General features: G+C 41.6%; 1 protein-coding gene across 15 annotated transcripts in view; it reads right to left on the bottom strand.

Moving 5' to 3' along the window:
* The window catches only part of abi1a (abl-interactor 1a), a 113,728-nt gene that overhangs the window by 36,535 nt on the left and 55,695 nt on the right, over window positions 1-21,498 (bottom strand). For 13 of the 15 annotated variants that reach the window (XM_085987723.1, XM_085987716.1, XM_085987719.1 and 10 more), the window contains one exon: window positions 15,541-15,717. The exons of the other annotated variants lie outside the window; for them this stretch is intronic. In XM_085987723.1, coding sequence (XP_085843849.1) covers window positions 15,541-15,717 — 177 coding nt within the window. The remainder of the gene's footprint in view (window positions 1-15,540; window positions 15,718-21,498) is intronic. 15 annotated transcript variants of the gene reach the window in all.

The following is a 21,498-nucleotide window of genomic DNA, read 5'->3' as shown; positions in this document are numbered from 1 at the left end:
AACTGACTGACAGCAGAGGACGGCAAATCTGAAGATGGTATAAAAAGAAGTGAATTTGAAAATACCTAGAACAAAGACAATTTACACTCAAAAGTGCTGTCAACTGTTCCGAGACCAGAGTTAGTACTGCCAAAGTCTTACAAAATACATACAACTCAGCTCAGCCTTTGTTCTACATGAATCAGTACACCACATACAGTACATTTATCTACAGAGCGATCTTACTTTTAATTCTGTTCTAATGGTCTAACCTTAATTCCAATAAAGTGTGGAGTAATCTCAAAAAATTACTACAGGAAGAAAAGTTCAAGGATGATGTCAAACGTCACATCAGGAAAGGAGTTAAAAACTAAAACCATGCAAGTCCAATTAAACTTTAGGAATTGTTCAAGCTTCAGTTGAATCCCATCAGGCAGTGTCCTCGGCCCAACCATCTTCAGCTGTTTCATCAATGACCTTCCCTCCATCATAAGGTCAGAAGTGGGGATGTTCGCTGATGATTGCACACTGTTCAGCACCATTCGAGACTCGTCAGATACTGACGCAGTCCGTGTCCATATGCAGCAAGACCTGGACAACATTCAGACTTGGGCTGACAAGTGGCAATTAACATTCGCACCACACAAGTGCCAGGCAATGACCATCTCCAACAAGCGAGACTCTAACCATCTCCCCTTGACATTCAATGGCATTACCATCGCTGAATCACCCACTATCAACATCCTGGGGGTTACCATTGATCAGAAACTGAACTGGACCAGCCATATAAATACTGTGGCTACAAAAGCAGGCCAGAGGCTGGGTATTCTGTGGCGAGTGTCTCACCTCCTGACTCCCCAAAGCCTTTCCACCATCTACAAGGCACAAGTCAGGAGTGTGATGGAATACTCTCCACTTGCCTGGATGAGTGCAGCTCCAACAACACTCAAGAAGCTCGACACCATTCAGGATAAAGCAGCCCGCTTGATTGGCACTCCCTCCACCACCAGCACACTGTGGCTGCAGTGTGTGCCATCTACAAGATGCACTGCAGCAACTCTCCAAAGCTCCTTCAACAGCACCTTCCAAACCCACGACCTCTACCACTTAGAAGGACAAGGGCAGCAGACGCATGGGATCACCACCTACAAGTTACCCTCCAAGCCACACACCATCCTGACTTGGACTTGTATCGCCATTCCTTCACTGTCGCTGGGCCAAAACCCTGGAACTCCCTTCCCAACAGTATTGTGGGTGTACCTACACCATATGGACTGCAGCGGTTCAAGGCGGCGGCTCACCACCATCTTCAAGGGCAATTAGGGATGGGCACTAAATGCAGGCCTAGCCAGCGACGCCCACATCCCATCAATGAATTTTAAAAAAAAATTATTTTTTATTTTTTTTAAAACAGCTCCAGTGACTATTTATGCAAGTTGCTCTTAAAATATGCAACAGAAAATACATAAAGTTTACTCAGTATACTTGGCATTTTATGGTTTAGTTGAACATAATTAAATGGTGGCAGGCAGATCCATTTTAATAATGATGTCATCCAAGAAGGTGCCCCATTGCAAGTTGTATTCAGGCAAACTAGCAGTAAAGAAAAAGGGGGGAAAATTCAGTATCGCCTCGTTTGGGGCGCCATTATCGGCCGTGTGCAAAGCTTACCGCCTCCGACGGCAAACTTGGCTTTTATCGCCCCGGGAGGTGATTGGAGTGCTAAATCAGGCGCTTCACACCTGTCTTAAGGCGCAAAGGCCGAGGAGCGAGGCGCTACCTCCGAGTGCTGGCGAAGCAAGGAAGGGCAAATCAAAATGAACCTGCAAAGTGCTGCTCAGTACCCAAAACCCCTTCACACAGCGTTGAATCTCTCCAGAAGTCTCTCTCTTGCTCTCAACGCGTGGTGCAAAAATGTCACCAACAAAAAAAGGCAGGAAGCGGTCACCTTTAAATAGCGCTCCCCCAGTCCCTTTGACTGCAAAACACTCCCCTCAACCTGTCATTGCTAGCGACAGGCGGTACCACTCAATATCCGGTCCAGGGCGCTAATGGGGCATTGCGCACTCGACTGACGTCACGATCTGCTGGCGCAAGAGATCATAGCGGTAGTGTTTAGCGCCGCCACAAAAAGTCCAGTTAATTTTGCGAGCGGCGCAAACATCACCGCGCACGGGCGCTAGTTGCTTTGCGCTCATTAGCGCCCTCTTGAGGTGCGAACGGGAGGCGCAAACAACTGAATTTCCCCCCCAAAGACTTGCATTTATATAGCGCCTTTCACGACCACCGGACATCTCTCAGTCAATGAAGTACTTTTGAAGTGGAGTCACTGTTGTAATATGGGAAACGCAGCAGCCAATTTGTGCACAGACAGCAATATAATGACCAGATAATCGTTTGTTATGTTGATTGAGGGATAAATATTGGCCAGGACACCGGGGATAACTCCCCTACGCTTCTTCGAAATAGTACCATGGGATCTTTTACGCCCACCTGAGAGAGCAGATGGGACCTTGGTTTAACGTCTCATCCGAAAGACGGCACCTCCGACAGTGCAGCACTCCCTCAGCACTGCACTGGAGTGTCAGCCTAGCTTTATGTGCTCAAGTACCTAGAGTGGGGCTTGAACCCACAACCTTCTGACTCACAGGCGAGTGTGCTACCAACTGAGCCACAGCTGACACCGTCTCCGCTGCTTACCAAAGCAAGAAAAGAAGCACAGACTAGAAGTCATTTTGATGGAACATATCCAGGGAGGAAAATTGATCAACATGAAATGGGATTGGAGCCAACCAAGATCCAAAGCTTTATTTTATTTTGACCAGAGGTGAGAAGGGAGCATTTATATTTTGTGGCCAAAATAAAAATGTCCCATTTCATTGCAACTAGCTTAAGTCACAATTTAAGTTAACAAAGTCCAAAACTGAACTTACTGTAAGTTAGGGCTGTCACATTAACACCTGCCCATCACTAATGGGATAGGTCAGTTTCAGACAAAAGCAACAATAAATTCTGCCCCAATACATTGCACAACTGTTGAGGTTGAACACTTTAAAAAAAAAAAAAAAGTTGTGAAAATGAATATATTGCAAGGTATCTATTTTTTGTACAGCTATGAAATCATTGCCATTCATCAGAAATAATCTATAGTTTTCAGTCTGTGGAAGTGATAAATTAGAAGACAGTGTGACATGAACAGCTTTTGTATACGATTTCTGTGGTCACGTGTCAAATTTTGTCTCCCCCCCCCCCCCCCCCGGAAGAATTACTTTATGAAAACTGCTCACTAAAAAAAACCTGCATAACAACCTCTTGCGGTCATGGTCACCTTCACTACTATTCATGCGTCCTTGATGTCAGTTAATATTGACCAAATTGAAGATGATCCAGATCAAATTATGTTGCTTTTAAAAAAGGGAGTAGCTCTTGAGCAGGTTGTGGGGTCAAGGTGGAGGGGTGATTTTGGACAGTCAGTGGGGTAACTCTTGACAAATTACTTCACCCTCAGTCATACGGCTGTGGGTCCAAACTCCAATTCACCACTTGAATGCATGCTCTAAACTAACTTCAGTGCGGTACCGAGGGCGTGCTACATTGTCGGATGTGGCATCCTATGGGTGAAACGTTACAACCAAAGGCCTGCCCGCTCAGGTAGATATCAAATATCCCATGACACTTGGAGCATGGAGTTCTCCTGGTGTCCTAGGCAACATTCATCCGTCAACGAACACTACCAAAACTGCTTACCTGGTCATTCATCTTTTCCGGTTTATAAAACCCTACTGGGCGCCAATTGGCTGCCATTTGCCTACAAAACAGGCTAAACTTCAAAAATAGTCCATTGGCTGTTAATCAGAGACTTGCTGAGGACATTAAAGGCACTGTACAAGTACAAGTTACAGGCACGCTCAGAGGAATAATGAGATATGCTCAGTGTGATCTCCTTGAAAGAGATGGGGCTATCTCACCATGGCTTCTGGAAAAGCAAGTCCTGTCGCACCAATGCAGTTTTTGAAGCTACGAAAGTGGAAGCCCAATAATGTAAGTCTAGATTTTCCAAAACACCTTGGATAAAATACTACACAGAAAGCTAAGTAACGTGGAGTTTTGTGGGAATGGTGGACTGATATGGGACTGGACAAGGGACAAGTTGCATTTGCATAGACAGAAGGTAATTATTAAATGGTAGATGCTCTGTATGGGGGGGCCAGTCACTAGCAGAGTCCCACAGGGTTTGACGTTAGGGCCATTGCTCTTCATCTTTATCAATGATCTGGATGAAGGCAGAGGGCAGAAAAGCGCTACTTTTGTGGGTGACAAGGGCTGGTTATTCTTTCTGCGCCTCTGGTTTTGTATCTTTCTTAACTAAAATAGCAAAACAGTATCAATGCTGCAGATTGATCTGCGGTGGTAACAAACCAAACATGCACAAAATCAGAACTTTGCCTACCAACAATGTTTCCAGCACTTTGTTTTGGCTTACACTGGAAAACCCAATAAATGAAGGCCTTGCTCAGGACCCCCCAATTAACTCAAATCTCCCTAATCTTGGAACTATTTGTTCAGCTAAAGACTGACCTTTGAAAGGAAGATCTATTGCACAGCAAACACCTTCATTTTTGTACTATGCATCTAAAGAATGTAAAAGGGTTACAAATGCAATGCATTTTGAAATATTGATCACAGAACTTTACTGGAATGGTTTCTTGTGACTTGTACTTTATCCCCTCCACAAAATACAAACTAAATACCATTATACTGGACTGCAATACAACTGAAAACATGTGCTACAATATTCATTTGTGTCTTCCCTGGTGACTCTCTACTTGGATTCCATGGCAATGATCATGTATCGCAGCGGACAAGGCCAAGAGGAATAAAGAGAATTCAAATCAATAGAGCCAACAAAACACCTTCAATTCAATTTTGAATCAATACCTTCCAAGGAAACTTTTCATTTAGCAAGTCACTGTGCACATGGAGTTTGGCACTGTATTGTAACAACAAATATTCTGCAAACTTTGGGGCAATACCACATATATAGATTTATGAATCTAACCATTGATCTTGTTTATAATATTCATCTAAAGAATTTTAGAAGCTTCAAAATGAATTTATTAACCCTCTTACATACACTAATGTTGGAGGGCAAATATATTTAAAAGTGCACCAGCGTATGAAACAGTTACAATTTACTAGGATGGAGTAGCTAAATGGATTACTGGGGGGAAAATATCACATCATATTTCTCTTTGCCCATTAGCCAAAAATGGAAGCAGTTCTGTTGAGAGGTACAGCTTCAACTGATTTTCATAAATCTCCTAATGAAAACCCAATAAATATCTTCAGGCTTTAATGCATCAGTTCTGGGCATTAGGCTGGAGTATCACTGCCATGGTAGAATGCAGGTACAATCCCAAAACAGTTATAGGGAGATGCTGAGTGGCAAGCAAGAGGATCTGTGGATAATTATACCAGCTCACCGAAGTCTCAAACATCTCAAAAGTACTTTAACAACAAATAAATTATTCAGAAGCAAGAGGCTACCAACTGAGCCAAATTGGCAGCTCTCAGGAAAAGACATAGTACAGTATTATATTATACACATATAAGACTGGGAAATACTAAGTGCAAAATAAACCAAATTTTAAATCGTCACTTCATGTCTCCCTGGAAGATTAGCACACCATTAGGGAACCAGCATCAGTAATGACAAGCAAGCAAGTTTGAATCAGCCATCAATACTACAAAAATCACATTCTGAAAACATAGCACAGCAAAACATTTCCATCATTCTACTGTTGCAGTTCAAATTCTCCTGCTTTTTATCTGAACACCTAGCAGCTTTTTCCTCCCCCAAACAAATGCTGCCAATATAAGCTTCAGTGGGCCTGCTTGGCATTTTAATTAAATCTTCATTCATTCTCAAAGTGAAGACATCAGAACATTAAGATGCTTTAAACACTTGTATTGTAACTTTTTTGTTGCACTTTGGGATAATTGTTTTAATATCCACTACTGATGTTGCACATCAGATTTATTTCTAGTTAAAAATATTCATTTCTCTTCCCTTGCTGCATGACCATTCCCAATTATGGGCTTTGCCATAACTACAGAAAACTTGAGATTTACCGGCACCTAAATAACCGGAAATCTCGGTTAACCAGCAAAATTCAGGAGTAGGTTCAGGTAAGTTTTACTTCATATTACTTGCCATCCTCGATCTGTTGCTGTGCAATTGGGTGTGGCTGCAGCTGTTGCTAAGCTACAGAGGCACTTGGAACTTGTGGCCATTGTTCTGCACCTAAGCAACAGGGTTTGTTGCTTTATACGGAGCTCTCAGCTCTCCATATCTTTCACTATAGCGCTCAGTTATCTGGAATTTTTGATGAACCGGCACCACGTCGGTCCCGGATAAAAAAAAAGTTTCCTGTATATCTAAAAGTGCACTTATAATGGGTGAATAATTAGTTGATCTTCCCCCCCCGCCCCCCCCCCCCAACTCCCAAATCACAGATTTATCAACTGGTAGTCCAGACAAAGATGATTTGCCCCCAGCAACAGGAAGGGGACTCGAGTATCAGTCCAGAAACTCCTAAAGCCCATCTGCTCAAGAGACAAACGATCCAATCACATGGCACACTTCCTTCCCTTTCACCTTCACAGCCTAAGCATTCAGCCAAAATGATCAAATGTGCAGCAATGCAGATTCCTCCCCACCAAATTATGAGGAGGAAGGGGTCGCTGTGAACCTGAAGCTACCCATGAGAATTAAACTGCATTTCAATTGACTGGACTGTCAACCACTGCTGAAATTTTAAAACTGACCTCAATTTCCATAGCCGAGTGTGACCTGCCTATTTTTCCTCATTTTCCAAAAATAATCATGCAATGAATTGCACAACCAATGAACCTGATCATTCACACAAAGTTAGCAGTTAAAGTCAGTGACCAACGGTGCACACAATGGCTTCCTTAGATCCAAACAAAACAAAGATAAGCTATTATTAATTCAAAAAAGGCCATAGTATTTAATAGGGAAGGAAATTATAGGACAGTTTTTTGTTCAAATAATGCTTTTTTTTTTAAACTATATGCCGATTTAAAAAAAGATTGACCTTTCATGCAGGGGTTGGGAAGAATCAGCGTCCGAACTCCTTGCCACTTTAGGTGTTACTGGCTGGAATGTACCGCACGCAACCTGGAGTAACTCCATTTGTTGTACTGGGGACCACAACTTCAGACTGGCCCAGGTTTTTTGGGGGGGGGGGGGGGTGGAGGAGGAGTGTCAGGAGTGATATTGGTGAACGTGCAATGCATCATGCTTCCCTAGAATCAAACTGTTCGACAGATTTTTGATAGACAAGGGTATAAAAGGATATGAAGTTATGGCAGACAGATGGAGTCAAGATGCATCTCAGCCATGATTTCATTGAATGGTGAAGCAGGCTTGAGGGGCAGAATGGCCTACTCCTGTTCCTATGTTCCAGACCAGCTATCAAGGTGGCCCAAAGTTGTGATTCCAAGATGTTATAAATGGATCATCCAAGGATGTCTAGCCATCAGTGATATCAATGCAACAGCCAAGTCAAAGTAAATATTCAACTCTTATTTTAGAAACATTTACCAGGATTAGGTTTTGCCAAGGTAAAATTACATTATTTTTACCGTCACCTTGTATGCCCCAAGTGATCTCATCCCTTTAGTAATCAAAGAATGAGACCATTTTCATTTACTATTCAAACAATTCAAAGGCTTTCAAAATAGCCTTACAGTAAAAGCCTGAAATGCTATATATTGAATGGGAGTTCATGTAGCTCAAAAGTGGGTAGCGGTGAGTTTAAAAGCTAAGTCCATCTTATAATCTCAGCACCTTTCACTATAAAAAGACATTGCTGTAATAATTCGGAGATTTATGAATTTTTAAGTTACGAGGAAATGTGATTAAAAATTGGCCACAGTCGTCTATAGCTTTCGAGAGTTGTTTAGTCTCGTCGGGGTCAGTCAATGCAGTAACTGGCTTGATTCATTCATATTTTCAATGAGAACCAGCTAGCCATGTTTGTCAATGCTGCTGTCTCTACTCAAACTAATTAGGTTACATTTTCTTGGTGACTGGGCAGTCTTTGAAATGTCAATATATTGGAGTTTGCAGATTCGCAGTAGATGAATTAGTTACCTCTAATAAATGGTTTAAGGGGTATGTTGAAGGGAGGATAGTTAATAACTCATCAATGCTGATGGTGTGTTTTTTTGCAAATGTAAGCCCACTATTTAAGAAAGGAGGGAGAGAGAAAACAGGGAACTACAGACCAGTTAGCCAGACATCAGTAGTAGGGAAAATGCTAGAATTTATTAAGGACATGGTAACAGGGCATTTAGAAAATAATAATAGGATTGGGCAGAGTCACCACAGATTTATGAAAGGGAAATTGCATTTGACAAATCTGTTAAGAGTTTTTTGAGGTTACAACTAGAATAGATAAAGTAGATGTGATGTATTTGGATTGTCAAAAAGTCATTCGATAAGGTGTCACACAAGAGGTTATTGAACAAAATTAGGGCTCATGGGATTGGGGGTATATACACTAGCATGGATTGCAGATTGGTTAACAGACAGAAAACAGAGAGTAGGAATAAATGTGTCATTTCGGGTTGGCAGGCTGTAACTAGTGGGGTACCACAAGGATCAGTGCTTGGGCCTCAGCGATTCACAATCTACATCAATGATTTGGATGAGGGGACCAAATGTAATATATTCAAGTTTGCTGATGACACAGAGCAGTGCAAGTTGTGAGGAGGATGCAAGGTGGCTTCAAGGGGATATAGACAAGCTCCGAGTGGGCAAGAACATGGCAAATGGAATATAATGTGGAGAAATGTGAAGTTATCCACTTCGGTCGGAAAAATAGAAAAGCAGAGTATTTTTTTAAATGGAGAGATCGGGAAATGTTGGGTGTTCCAAGGGACCTGGATGTCCTTGTACACGAATCACAAAGTTAATATGCAGGTACAGCAAGCAATTAGGAAAGCAAATGGTATGTTGGCCTTTATTATAAGAGGATTTGAGTATAAGAGTAAACATAGAAGATAGGAGCAGGAGTAGGCCATTCGAGCCTGCTCCGCCATTCAACGAGATCATGGCTGATCATCCAAACCCTAGCACCCGGTCCCTACACCGACAGCCATCCCACCCAAGCCCTATCCCCGTAACCCCATGTATTTAATCCCCCCCCCCCCCCCCCCCAACACTAAGGGCCAATTTTTTTTTTTTTTTTTTTAAATCATGGCCAATCAACCTAACCCGCACATCTTTGGACTGTGGGAGGAAACCGGAGCACCCGGGAGGAAACCCACGCAAACACGGGGAGAATGTGTGGAGTTTGCACAGTCACCCGAGGCCGGATTTGAACCCGGGTCCCTGGCGCTGTGAGGCAACAGTGCTAACCACTATGCCACCGTGCTGCCCACGGTGGGCATCTTACTGCAAATATAGGGCCCTGGCGAGACCACACTGGGAGTATTATGTAGAGTTTTGATCTCCTTACCTAAGGAAGGATATACTTGCCATAGACAGAGAACCAGGGGTGTCAGTCTCAGAATAAGGGGCCAGCCATTTAGGACTGATGAGAAATTTCTTCACTCAAGGTGGTGAATCTTTGGAATTCTCTACCCAGGGGGCTGTGGAGGTTCAGTCGTTGAGTATATTCAAGACAGAGATTGACAGATTTTTGGATGTTAAGGGAATCAAGGGATACGGGGATAGTGCAGGAAAGTGGAGTTGAAGTTGAAGATCAGCCATGATCTTATTGAATGGCAGAGCAGGCTCGAGGGGCCAAATGGTCTACTCCTGCTCCTATTTATGTTCTTATGTCTGGCATGAAAGCACTGCCCTAGCTGCTTAACTTCAGTCTAGTTGACAGTTGGGCTTCGTGCGATGGACAAGAATTTTACATCATCCATAAAAAGCACATTGAGAAGTCCACAAAATGCCGAGTTCACCCAAAAGTTGTGCAGCTTTTCAGACTGCAATCTTGTGGACGGATTCTATCCTATTATCTATTTATTTGTACCGTCAGTAACTTGCTGTCTTACTGCTTCTGTATATTATCCTACATGTAAACAAATCAAATGGTTAGCTTTAGCTTGACTGTTAAGGTCAGTATGGTATTCACTACCTTTCAGAGCAAACTGGGGACTGTGGTGGGCATTCTACATCATCGCTAATACAATGACATAGTTTTGGGATAAGGTTGCAGGTTCCAGTTCAGAGGAGAGCCAGTCTGCTCATGGAAATTGCCTTTCTACTGTGAAAGCAAGTTAAAAATTTGTTGCCACTGAGGTAAGTACAGGAAACTGTGTTATATCTGGCACTGACGGGACCGAGCTGTTGCCGATCTATCAAAACTGCCGGACATACCAGCGTTAATGTTGAAGCATACGGAGGTTTTCATCTCCGTATCTGACAACAAACACTGTTGCTTAGCAACAGCTTCTAAACAGTCGGCCCGTACCTTGGAAGCATCTCTGTAGCTTAGCAACAGCTTCAGAGAGACTTTCCAGAGCCTGACTGTTGAAAAAAAAAAGCCACGAGAAGAAAAAAAACCTAATAAAACAGCTCCCGATTTCTGCCGGTAGATCGAGGTTTCCGGACATACAACCTCCGGATAAACCAAAGTCTCCTGTAGTACACAGTTTAATTAAGTTGCTCACTTCTACTCTTCACTGCTGAAGTTCTGCCAGTTTGCAGCAACTTTGGTGCAAAGTATAGAGCAGGGGTCATGACCGAAGAAAATGCATTCCCGAATGAACCCTGGTGCAAAAATAGGATCCCTCAGTATATGGGGCGAAGAGTAGGCTTCAACAACTTCTACCAGCATATGGTTATTAAAAGAAAATGTCAATTACAGGATAACGCTGGTATACTGCAGCTTTACTTATTTCAATGCACATGTTAAAACTACATTCTTCTATACCCAACATTTGAATACTTTTTCTTCAAATGCTTTGCAGTCACCAAGATATTCAACTCAATTTCTTCTCTACCTATTTTCACTTCAATCACATCAGGAAACAAATTTAACATCTATAATTTTCCTGTTGACAGACTTACAAAATCAGATAAAATGCAATTCGGTCATTACCAATAGAGTAAACACGAATTGCTATGATTTCTATAAACTGTTCAACAGTACTATGCATAACCAAGTAGGAGGAAATTGTATGAAATTTCTGCTCAATCTTAAAATGTAATAAAAACTCCAGAATCGAATCTCACCATTCCTACCAGTTGTATTTTACACACAATATATCCTTGGTCCCAACAGCACAAGAGCCATTATCCAGAAACTTGAACCTTTTCAAACCAAGTCTTTCTAAAAAAGGAGTTACTCAAGGCATTAGTGGTGTTTGCTGCAAATGGTTTCCCGATGTCCATGAATTAATCTCTTCTAATCTGGCCTTTCAAGCTTTTAACATAAAAGTTCTGATAGACAAGAGTCCTTGGATTGAGATGTATCCTACTCACTCAAAGCTCTATCCATTCGCAAGTGGTCAATTTAAAATGATCAAGCTCTAGAGAGGATGAAAAGTTTACTTTAAAAAAAAAATAAAAACAGAGAATTATTAGACATAGAATGCTTTGGAGTAGTTGAGGCAAAGACCAGTACATCTTTTCAGGGCAGAGCAGCTAAATTTTGGAAAAGAAAAAAGACTTGCATTTATATCATGCCCTTCACTGCCACCGGACGTCCCAAAGCGCTTTACAACCAATGAAGTACTTTTGAAGTGTAGTCACTGTTGTAATGTAGGAAACGTGGCAGCCAATTTGCACCCAACAAGCTCCCACAAACAGCAAGTTATAATGACCAGATCATCTGTTTTTGTGATGTTGATTGGGGGATAAATATCAGCTAGGACACCAGGAATAACTTCCCTGCTCTTCTTCGAAATAGTGCCATGGGATCTTTTACGTCCAACTGAGTGCAGACAGGGTCTCGGTTTAATGTCTCATCCGCAAGACGGCACCTCCAACAGTGCAGCACTCCCTCAGTACTGCGCTGGAGTGTCAGCCCAGATTTTGTGCTCAAGTCTCTAGAATGGGACTTAAACCCTCAACCTTCTTACTCAAAGAGCCACAACTGACACAGGAAGCAGAGAAAGACAGCTATGGCGAGAAAGCAGTAGGCTTAGCGTTATACCAGCTTTCTGCTAGCGAATTTCAGACAGTGGGCCAAATGGCCTCCTTCGGTGCAATAAACATCTAATGTTTCCAAACAGTTTGACTTCCTTTTCTGAGCTAACTGACAATTTTGAGGTGTCGCAATTAGAGATCAGCCTTCTATCTTTTTCCTCCTTTAAGATCCTTTGAAACCTACTTCTTTATCTGCCCCAATACCTCCTTGTGTGGCTTGGTGTCAAATTTTATTTGAGAACGCTCCTGTGAAGCGCCTTGGCAAGTTTTACTAAGTTAAAGGTGCTATATAACTACACGTTGTTGTGGTTCTGCTGATTCACACATCAATTCTAATTGTGCTAGTTTCTCAGTCAAATTTTATTAAGTACGAACAATAATAGTATTCGAAAAAAGTGCCAATCTTTGAGTTTGCAACAGCTTCAGGGGGTCATTTAGACTTGCTGCTTGCACAGTACAAAGCAGTACTACAGGGATGAATGCAATATTGATGTTCTGGCTAGGAGTCATTACAATTAATGCAAATGATAATTGCATAACCCTTTGATTAAAATAGATTTAAAACAGATTTTTGAGGGCTGATACCCCTAACTCTAAAATAATTAATTGAGCCATTTATTTACTACATGTTTTTTTTTGTTTTTTTTTAAATTTAGAGGCCGGTAACGGTTTGGTGAACAAACTCTCAGTACAGGGGAAACTTCTACAAGTACCAGAAGTGCAGAACATTTTCCAGAACATATCAGTGAATGACACCTCCTTGGCCAAGCATTCAATTATATAGAAATAACAACAGAAAATGCTGGAAAAACTCAGCAGGTCCTGCTGAGTTTTTCCAGCATTTTCTGTTGTTATTTCGGATTTCCAACATCTGCAGTATTTTGCTATCGTCATTCAATTATACAGATTCCTTCACAATGAGGCACAGGCGTTCTTAATCTACATATTTTGACATTTCATGGCTGAATCCACAACAGAAAATAAGAATGGTTTACACTTGAATACAGTTTACACTAGTGAATATCAGCTCAGTCCATTTCAGGTTAAATCTATGGAAATAGGCACAAGGAAAATTCAAACCTCAGAAGGTAGACAGCTTCAAGTGTGAAAACTAAGCCAAATCTACAACTTCAGAGATAAGAAAATGTAAAGCACCACATTTAGCCATAACCAAGAATTCAGTTATTCATTCACATTGAACTGACAGTGCTATTTAATTTACCTTCTCCTTAAAGGCAGTTCCACCTCGTGGGCTACTCTGACCAAAAATAATTTCCCCCTCTCACTGCAGATTGCTTGCCCGACACCCAGTCCTGGATGATCTGCAATTTTCTCCAGTTAAACATTGGGAAGACCGAAGTCATCATTTTCAGCCCTGTCACAAGCTCTGTACCCTTGCCGATTCCGTCCACCTTTCCAGCCACCATCTTAGCTTGAAGCCAACTGTTTGCAACCTCAGTATGCTCTGAACAAAGTTTCCAACCCCATATCCTCTCCATCAGAGAGACTTGACTGTTACAATGCTCTCACAACTGGCTTCCCATCATTCACCCTCGGTAAACTTCATCCTACCAAATACTCTGCTGGCCGAATCCTAACACGCACCAAGTCCCGCTCACCCAGCACCACTGTGCTCGCCGACATACATTGGCTCCCACTCCACCAATACCTCAAATTTAAAGTTCTCATCCTTGTGTTTAAATCCCTTCCTAGCCTCATCCTTCACCATCTCCGTAACCTATCCTAGCCGTGCAAAGGTCGGAGAACTCTGCATTCCTCCAATTCTGGCCTGATGTGTATCCCCCACTTCCTTCACCCAACCATTGGCAGCCGTGCCTTCAGCCGTCTAGGTGCCAAGCTCTGAAATTCTCAAGCCTTTTGCCTCTTCACTCATCTCTCATCCTTTGACCCTCCTTAAAACCTAACTCTGATCAATCTTTTAGTCACCCCTCCCAATATTTCTTTCTTTGGCGCAATAAATTTGTGTCATATGCTTCTGTGAAGCACCTTGGGACATTTTTCTGGTTAAAGGCACTATATAAATGCAAGTTGTAGTTGTGGTGTAATAATTTTAGGGTTTCATTAGATATTTCCCTTTTGCTCCACAGCAAGGATCAGTCCTGTAAGCAAGCCCTAGTTTCCTACAGACCCAAACTTGACCTCAAACACACAATACTGGATAACGCAGCATGCTCGGAGACCCAACAGGACACCCAAATAACTAATTTGATGATTGGATCTGACAAGTCCCTTCATGCACGCCAAGCCTTTGGATAGCAGAAGAATCAACATGGTCAGACTATTTGACTGAACAGTAGTAGAAAAACATTTGACTGCATAGTACAACTACACCTCCTTGGGTACAAAAATAATTTGGGGGAAAAAATGACACTGCTAACTTGACAATATTAAACCTGGACCAATGTGAGCAACTTAACATTTAAGTGAAGTTAAGTCCAATCACTGGGATATTCAACATTTGTCCACCGCCACATGGATTCCACTAAATTGTACAAGAACTCCTGAAAAGTTGCAGCAGGCTACTGGAGATATAACTCTCTTCCCTTTGAATTTCAAACTGGAATACAGGAATTCAAAAGATATCCAACTGTTGAACACAGCAAGCTTACTTAAAAATGATAGTTTCCTAAACTTCAACCAGATTCACAGAATTTTTTCACAGAATCACAACAGTGCAGATAGAGGCCATTTCGGCCCATCGAGCCTGCACCGACACATATCCCACCCGATCCCCATAACCCCACGTATTTAATCCCCCTAACACTAAGGGTCAATTTATCATAGCCAATCAACCTAACCCGCACATCTTTGGCCTGTGGGAGGAAACCGGAGCACCCGGAGAAAACCCACGCAAACACGGGGAGAATGTGCAAACTCCACACAGACAGTCGCCCGAGGCCGGATTCGAACCCGGGTCTCTGGCGCTGTGAGGCAACAGTGCTAACCAAATTCATTTGCACATGACTGCAAACACCTTTAGCTTAAAGTAACTGCAGGATAAAGCAAGTAACTTGTGCTATAGTTTCTATATCCTTTACAATACTGGCATAGCAAGAATGTCCCAATTCTCGAGTATGAAAGGCCTTGAATATCATTGAGTGACTGTATGTAGATCCCAGCTAGACTGCCTGTTGCAGTAAACAACATTTTAAAAGTGAGCGGCATAAAAAGATATTAAAAATATAAATTGATTTAAAATAGAACAGATCTTGCTAGCCAACATATACTGTACATATCACCTGAAGGTTGCACACGGACTCACGAGTGTAAGACAATGAGGACCTGAGATTTTAAATAAGGTTACAAGTCTGAAATAGTTATCTTACAGTACTTCTTGAAAATGTTACCTTCACTCCATGACCAACATCATCCAACACCGTGTAGTCTATTGGCTTCCGAATGTATCTGACTGGTCGTTCAACACTGGCTGGTGCTATGATTTTGTGAGTTCTTGATGTGTTCTTGTTGGTAGTTAGAATACCTATCTCACGGCGAGCCACTTTTTCTTTATGGATATCCACAGTCTAGTTAAAAAAGTAATAAAGTTAATTTAATTTTTCAGAATTTATATTCGAATTATGAATTCAGACATGCAATGCCAAATCTGAACATTTTTCTCCTCTTCCTCCTCTCCACTTTCTTTCACTCTCCCCCTTCCAAGCTGCTGAATAGCAATGATCTTAAGAATCTGTTGAAGAAAAATTCTTTGCTCGTGTCAGCCTCATGTCATGATAGCTGAAGTGAAGAACCTGTCTATAGCTCAATACTATTTAAAGTATTTAGCTCAATGCTGATGCAATATGTACAGAAAATATATGTCAGCTCAGTTTTGACTGATTGTTGAGCTGTGTGATCAAGAAACATTAACCCTGAAAGAGGAAATCAAATGCACTGCATGTTACTAAGGCTGGATGGCCAAAAACTGCTGATACAAAATGTGAGAAGACCTTAAAATCCAAATAAGTATATTTAATACTTTCATGTGAAGTTTGGTTTCACTGCAAGCCAGTAACTGTGCAGTGCCCAAGTTAATTTAGAAAAAAATTCCAGTACACATTTCAAAATAAAATATGCAGTCAACATATGCTATAGGCCTAATATTTGCCAACAGTGCATAATAAATCTGCAATTTCACCCTTGCTGCATGAATATTAATATAAATCTAATTTGTGCTAGGACACCAGAATTCTGGAAATGACAATTATGGTCTACTCCTGCTTATTAAAAAAGGTAAAATTTGCTCAAAGTTGAATTATCCAGTAATGTGAATTAAGCACTTGTAATGAAACACCATAGGAATTTTCTTTTTTTGCACAATTTCAATTCAACTTAAGCAAATTCAAATCAAGAGCTGTTGACTAAACTTCCTTAAGCTATGAGCCAGAGCAACTTTTCCTATTTAATTTCAGCCCTGCAAAAGAAAGTCTTCTATTGTTCTTATAGAAGAGCAAAGCAAATTTTTCAACTTTAGATTTACTGCTAGATACCTGTTGGGTGGATGAAGGAAATGGAGGCCAAATTTAGAAATAATTAACCCAAGTTTGTGATAGTAAATCATACCAGAATTTACCTCATTCAAAACTACCAACTGAATTCCATTCTGTACAAAGTTCTACTCTATTGTCACTGTACCTCTCCGCATGCACGCATTTCAAACTCATCCATAAATGCTTTTTCCCCAGCCTATGTCTATACATCCTCTAGACTTAAATGCCAGCCCCTCTCCTCCGTCCTTCAAGTCTTTGTGTTCCTCCACCGTCCCTCCATTCCATCTTTGGTAATAGAGTCTTGAGAACCATGTTGGCCCTACATTCAAACTGTCTCCCTAAAATCCTCCATCTTTCTGCCTCTCAAAAGCCTCTCCAGAACATGCATCTTCAATAGTCCTTCTGTCACCTTTATTGAATCTACAGTTCAGTAACCATGCTTGCAGGCCCTCAGTACTGCGCTCAAGTGCCAGTCTGGATTATGTGCTCAAGTCTCGAGTAGGGCGTGAACCCATAATTTTGACTCCGGCGATTGTGCTACCTTGAGCCAAGGCTGACACCTTATGACATGGTACAAACTTAACATCTAAATTACCAACGACAGTGCAAAGAAAATACTAGCAATTCTGATTCTATAGCTATAAATCCAGCCCCTAACCACCAGCAAATGTCATGGAACTGTCAAGAACTGGTCTTTTCAAAAATAAAAATCTATTCTTCACTCTAAGGCAATTGTTTACGAATATCTGAACAGTTCATTCTGTTCAGTAGACAATGACAACAGGATTAAGGATTTTATTTTAGCTTTTCTGTTGATCCGATATTAGAATAGGAACAAATCTTCAGGTTAAAATTACAACAAACTTGTCAAACACTGTTCAGTCAGCAGATTCAGCAACAGGTGGTCTGACAAAATCAGTACGAAAGATTCTGATAAGAAAACTTAATCCATAATATTCTTTCACATGTGGCTTGTAAGTTGACAGTAAACAGTGCAGCAAAGTAGTTCTGGTTGTGTTTCCACAGAAACCCTTCTCCACCCCACAAACTGTTTCTACATGACAGGAAATTGCTCTATTTCAGATGTGTGTAAAATTAGCTACATTGTACTGCATTAACTGATAATTTCCTTTACTGTGTACATAGAGTGAGGCACCAGTACCCCTTGTGAAACGTTAAGGCTGAAAAAAATGTATCACTTCATTCATATCAATATTCAGTTCATTTCTGGGCACTGGCACAATATTTACATACAACCCTGCCCACCATGTTCTCTTAAATGTGCAGATCTGTGTGTGAATTTTCAGTTTTGCAGGTATATTGAAGCAAAAAAAATCTCACCTGTTAAAATGAAATTAGGCTAGGAGGAAGGGTGCGATGAAAATATTAAAGGCCAAATTCAAATCTATATTTATAACTTCATTATGTCAAAGGCTCTACAGCCAGGTCTTCTTACAGGTGCTGTACATTTCCAGCATGTTTCAGATTTCCAGTACTATTGCAGCACATTTTAAAACTAAAAATAAACGGCTGCATATTCAGATTGGTGATAATTTACTTTAAGTTTCACTGTTAAATGTCATTTTTGATCCTTGCTCGACAGCAGACTTCCACTTTACCCCCATGATCTTATAGCTATGGTTTCCACTCTTTGCTTTCTCCACCTCACATTTTAATTTACTGCTAACGTGTTAAGTATCCACTGCAAAACCTTAACACATGCTGCATTTGAACTATTTCAAGACAATTGTACAACACACTACACTGCACATTTCAGCTTAAAAATGTATAACCAGCCAAAAGATCAACAATGCATCACTACCACAAAGCACATTAAGTCAGTCATTAACAATTTAGATCTGGATATTATTAGCATTCAGACTGAAAATGGTAGCAGACCTCAACAGCACTCAAAGCCCCTCCCCCAAAATGCAACACCTCCAGATTACCTCACCCTGCGCTGGCTTGAGTTCCCAAAATGCAGGATGAATCCAGCCTACCACCAACCACAAAATGCTGTTAAGTAAACAGGCCAGTAATCTGTGCCACACCCACAAGTCCTGGGACAAACATGTTTTGCACATCTAACTCGGAGACCAACTGCCCAAAAATAGACAAGGAGAACAAATGCTAATCAAATCTTTCCTCTCAATGCATCCTGTTCAAAAATAAAAATAGCTTCAGACTGCAGGAGAAATACACATCCTTTAACAAAATATAGGCGTAAATGGTTCATAGAGTTAAGCACCACTAAGATGGTAACAATCAATGATAATTCAGTTCAAGGCATTTACCCTCAGTTTCCTCCCAGCAGTTCTTGGGCCCTCTCCACAGCCATTGAAGATGCTTACAGATCTTCGCCAATGTCCTCTGTGGCATGGCCAGAGAATGACCTGAGCACTAAATTCTTCCACCCTCCACTCAAGTAGTTCTGCAATGCAGTGCCATATCATACCATTTAACAATCGTAATTGTCCTCAATCACCCCCAATACCCCCCTCCCCTTCCCAAAGCACCTTCCCGTTCAAGGTCAGAGTTGCAACACCTGCCCTTTTACCTACTCTCTTCCCACCGTCCAGAGCTTCAAGCACTCCTTCCAGGTGAAACAGCGATTTACTTGTACTTCTTGCAATTTAGTATACTGTATTCGCTGCTCATGATGCAGTCTCCTCTACATTGGGGAGACCAAATGCAGATTAGGTGACTGCTTTGCAGAACACCTCCATCCAGTCTGCAAGCGTGACCCCAAGCTTCCGGCCGTCTGTCATTTTAATTGTCCACACCGCTCCCACTCTGGCTTCTGTCTTCGGTCTCCTACACTGTTCCAATGAAGCGCAATGTAAGCTCGAGGAACAGCACCTCATCTTTATTAGGCACTTTACAGCCTTCCAGACTCAAAATTAAGTTCAACAATTTCAGAGCGTAACCTCTGCCCCCATTTTTTCCCCCCCAAGACAGCAGCTGTTGATTCCGATATTCCCATTTACACCTCCTCTAGACCCATCTTTTGTTTCTATTTGTCCCTTTACCATCTCCTTTTTCCTTGCATCATTCCTTTTGTCATTTAATCTCTCCTGCCTTCCACCCCACCACAGACCTTCCCTTTTGTTGTTTCCTCCCCTCCCCCTTTCCCTGCCTCTGTACTTGCACTTGCACAGAACCAGATACATCTCTACCCTTTTCCAGTTCTGATGAAAGGTCATCGACCTGAAGTGTTAACACTGTTTCTCTCTCCACAGATGCTGCCTGACCTGCTTTTTCTGTTTTTATTTCAGATTTCCAGCATCCGTAGTATCTTGCTTTTGGACTGCTCAAGCAAAGATCCATTACAGACTAAATCTGTATGGGTAGAGCTGAGAAATACCATGGGGCAGAAAACATTAGTGGGAGTTGTATACAGACCCCCAAACAGTAATGCTGAGGTTGGGGCTGGCATTAAACAGGAAATTAGAGATGCATGCAATAAGGACACAGCAGTTATCATGGGTGACTTTAATCTACATATAGATTGGGCTAACCAAATTAGTAACAATACTGTGGAGGAAGAATTCCTGGAGCGTATACGGGATGGTTTCCTGGACCAATATGTCGAGGAACCAACTAGAGATCAGGCCATCTTAGACTGGGTGTTATGTAATGAGAAAGGATTAATTAGCAATCTTGTTGTGCGAGGCCCCTTGGGGCGGAGCGATCATAATATGATCGAATTCTTCATTAAGATGGAGAATGAAGTAGTCGACTCAGAGACAAGGGTCCTCAATTTAAATAAAGGAATCTACAATGGTATGAGGCGCGAGTTGGCTAGGATGGATTGGGGAATGTCACTCAAAGGGTTGACAGTGGATAGGCAATGGCAAACATTCAAAGATCGCATGGATGAACTACAGAATTTGTTCATCCCAGTTTGGCATAAAAATAAAACAAAAAAGGTGACTCAACCGTGGCTAACAAGGGAAATTAGGGATAGCATAAGATCCAAGGAGAGGACACATAAATTGGCCAGAAAAAGCAGCAAACTTGAGGATTGGGAGCAGTTTAGGATTCAGCAAAGGAGGACAAAGGGATTAATTAAGAGGGGGGGAAATAGAGTACGAGTGTAAGCTTGCAGGGAACATAAAAACTGACTGTAAAAGCTTCTGTAGATATGAAGAGAAAAAGATTGGTGAAGTCAAGCGTAGGTCCCTTGCAGTCAGAATCAGGGGGAATTTATAATGGGGAACGAAGAAATGGCTGACTAATTAAATACATACTTTGGTTCTGTCTTCAAAAAGGACACAAATAACCTCCCAGAGATGCCAGGGAACATAGGGTCTAATGAGAGGGAAGAACTGAATGAAATCAGTATTTGTAGAGAAATGGTTAGGGAAATTGACGGGATTGAAGGCCGATAAATCCCCAGGGCCTGATAATCTACATCCTAAGGTACTTAAGGAAGTGGCCCTAGAAATAGTAGATGCATTGCTGGTCATCTTCCAGAACTCGATAGACTCTGGAACAGTTCCCATGGATTGGAGGGTAGCTAATGTTACCCCACTATTCAAAAAAGGTGGTAGAGAGAAAACGGGGAATTATAGACTGGTAAGCCTGACATCGGTAGTGGGGAAAATTATAAAAGTCCATTATAAAAGATGTAGAGCACTTGGAAAACAGTGACAGGATCGGACAAAGTCAACATGGATTTACAAAAAGGAAATCCTGCTCGACTAATCTACTGGAAATTTGAGAGGACGTAACTAGTAGAATAGATAAGGGAGAACCAGTGGATGTGGTGTACTTGGACTTTCAGAAGGCTTTTGATAAGGTCCCACATAAGAGATT

Source organism: Somniosus microcephalus, chromosome 5 (assembly GCF_052327205.1).
Source record: "Somniosus microcephalus isolate GS21.2 chromosome 5, FLI_Smic_1.0, whole genome shotgun sequence".
Taxonomy (NCBI): Eukaryota; Metazoa; Chordata; class Chondrichthyes; order Squaliformes; family Somniosidae; genus Somniosus; species Somniosus microcephalus.
Note: the sequence above shows the minus strand (reverse complement) of the source record. Positions and strands in the feature narration are given on the sequence as shown.